This window comes from Centruroides sculpturatus, unplaced genomic scaffold (assembly GCF_000671375.1).
Source record: "Centruroides sculpturatus isolate CEXI.00-Female unplaced genomic scaffold, Cexi_2.0 scaffold157, whole genome shotgun sequence".
Taxonomy (NCBI): Eukaryota; Metazoa; Arthropoda; class Arachnida; order Scorpiones; family Buthidae; genus Centruroides; species Centruroides sculpturatus.
The window spans coordinates 438224-440899 of record NW_019384522.1 but is presented as its reverse complement, the minus strand read 5'-3'; the positions used below and the strand labels follow the sequence as shown (position 1 = coordinate 440899).

Here is a 2676-nt window from a genome sequence, read left to right as displayed (position 1 = left end):
CATGAGTCAACGGTAGATGTCGCTGCGTCCGCTCAAGCTTTAAAAAGATTTTTGCTGTTCAAGGTCATTGAATTCGATGCATTTTATTATTATGAATTTTATATTACTTAATATTTGTTAATATTTTTCCTATATATTTTAAAATTTTTGTTTTGAATAAATTTTGCCTTTGTAATACTGTATTTAACTTTACGTCATCGGATGTTTTCTTTTTCTGCGGAAGTGCGAAATTATTTAATTTCGTATAATTATACAAAATATATTAATATGTTTTTATAATTACGAAACAAAAAAATATCCTAATTTATCGGTTTGTACCACGAGATTATTTTTTAAAAATTATTATCCAATGAGAAGCGACTTTTTAAATAATTTTATTTTGCGCCGCAGGAGGCAGGACTGCCTTGTACGCATTTGCTCTTGCGTGGTGAGAGGAATTATTTGTAGTACGTGAAGTGATTCGATATTTGTGTGACGATTTTATTTGTTTATCGGTTACAATTATTATGAAGTGGATTAAGTTATCAGACGATGATTTTGAATTATTCGATAAAGATATTGATTGTGAGTGTGACGAGTACATGCAGTCGCATCTTCAGCAATGGCAGCAGATGCATTTAGAACAAGGCCAGTCGTTTTGGTTACGTTTTCTTATAACATACAGATCATTCGCCTGGAAATGTGGATTTGCTAGTGAGTTACGTAATGATGAGACTTTTCCTTTTTGCTCCAATAAGCTAAGAAGATTAATTGACGAAGCGTGTGTTACTGTTCATAAGAAATTTATAGAAGGACAGTTTTCAAATGCTAAAATGTTATTCAATGATATTGTTACTATAATAAGAAATAAGCATTTAATTCTATATTTGTCGTCGGGATCACCCAAGCAAAATAGCAGATTTTATTGTAATGAGACGAAAAAAGCGTGTAAACGTTTGTTCGGCGATCTTAATAGAAAAGGAGCTATTTGGCTCATTCCATTTTATGTGAAATTTGCAGGAGCTGTTTATAATATTTTTAAAATATGGTTTCAGGAAGAATCTTCAGAAAACACTCAACATAAAAGTTTATACTGGTTACCACCTTTAGAGTGGAATGACAGTAATTATGAACCAGGCATATTTGAACATTACCTTTTTATATACTGGGATAAAAAATTAACAGATATTTTGAATACAGATAATATATGCGAACTATTTTCTCGAGAAATATATAAAGATTCATGTTATTTAGAAGATACTAGAAACTTTTGTATGTTTTGTATGTGTGAAAGTAAAACTTTAGTTGATGATGATGATGATGCTGCTGCTGATACTGAAATAAAAAATATTCAAACAAAATTAATCAATAAACTTGTGCTCTCTAAACCTTGTAAATGCCCTAAAAGAAAAAAAGTAAAAGGACCATGTTGTCCTAATTTTGCTGAATTTTCTAGTAATATTTTTAATATTTTTGAACATCTTGACAAATTAGAATTAACAAAGGAACGACTTTGCAAAAAACTTGGTGATAAGAAAGCAAAAGTTAATGAATCTGAGAATGTGAATGGTGACAACTTGAAAATAAAACTGCCAAAAAAAGTAGAAAAACGATATAAAAAAGAAATGAAAAAAACTAAAATTTGTGATGAATATTATATTGAAAGTGAAACGGAACATAAGGCTAATTTAAATTTATCAAATAGCATTCCATTAACAAATTTTGAAGAAAATTCTGAAATACTTACAATGAAGGATACTTTGTTGTTTGATGAGAAATGCAATTTAGTTAGTGAACAGACTAATGTCACCAACATTGATAAATTTCCAACACACAATGTTTTTAAAAATACCATTTGTTCAGATGAAAATGTATTTAACAAAAAGGAAGGAAAAGTACATAAAAGTATTCAAGTACAAGAAACTAATAATTTATCTCAATGTTCAAAGACCTTTCAAAGTAAATCAGGTCTTGACTGTGATTATGAAATTACCTATGATGATGAAGTCGAAGCTAATATTTCAAAAGATAACTTTCATACTTCTAAAGAGAGAAATGATTTCAGTAATAAAGCAACTTCATCTGATATTGATGATGAAATTGATGAATTTTCAAAAGACTTAGAAGATATTAATGATAATTTAGATACTATTGAAAAAAGTATTAAAGATAATGGAGGACTTGATATTGAAGGATTTAAATTATTTTTAGAAACAGGAAGATTACTAATGAAAAGTAATTCTTCAAAAAATAAAATTCAATTAAATAAAAATGTCCAAGATGTAAAACATGAAACATCTAAACTTCGTGTTTGTGCTCAATGTATGACCAAAGAACCAATACCTAAACTGTACAAAAAATGTTCTAGATGTAAATCAGAAAAATTTTTAGTTCCTCGTTATTATTGTTCTAAAAAGTGCCAAGTAGAAGATTGGGAAGAATCACATAGAGATGAACATCAGAGGGCTGTTAAATTATAATATTTTAAGTATTCAATTATTCAGATATATAATGCAACTGGTCATTAAATCATTGTTTAAATAATATTAAACAATGATAAAATTTATTTGAAAAATACACACAAAAACATTTTAAGAAAAAATTTTTAAATATAAATTGATTTAATGTATGATTTTTATAAATTAATAAAATAGTATGATATTTATATTCAATGGTATTTTATGATTTTCTTGATTT

The 2676-nt window shown here is 27.4% G+C and overlaps 1 protein-coding gene across 1 annotated transcript; it reads left to right on the top strand.

Annotated features, from left to right (window-relative positions):
- The first annotated feature begins 289 nt into the window (after positions 1-289).
- Positions 290-2467, top strand: LOC111622769. The gene has a single exon (XM_023365191.1). The coding sequence runs from the start codon at positions 507-509 to the stop codon at positions 2457-2459; it is 1953 nt and encodes a 650-aa protein (XP_023220959.1). The 5' UTR covers positions 290-506; the 3' UTR covers positions 2460-2467.
- Positions 2468-2676: the final 209 nt, after the last annotated feature.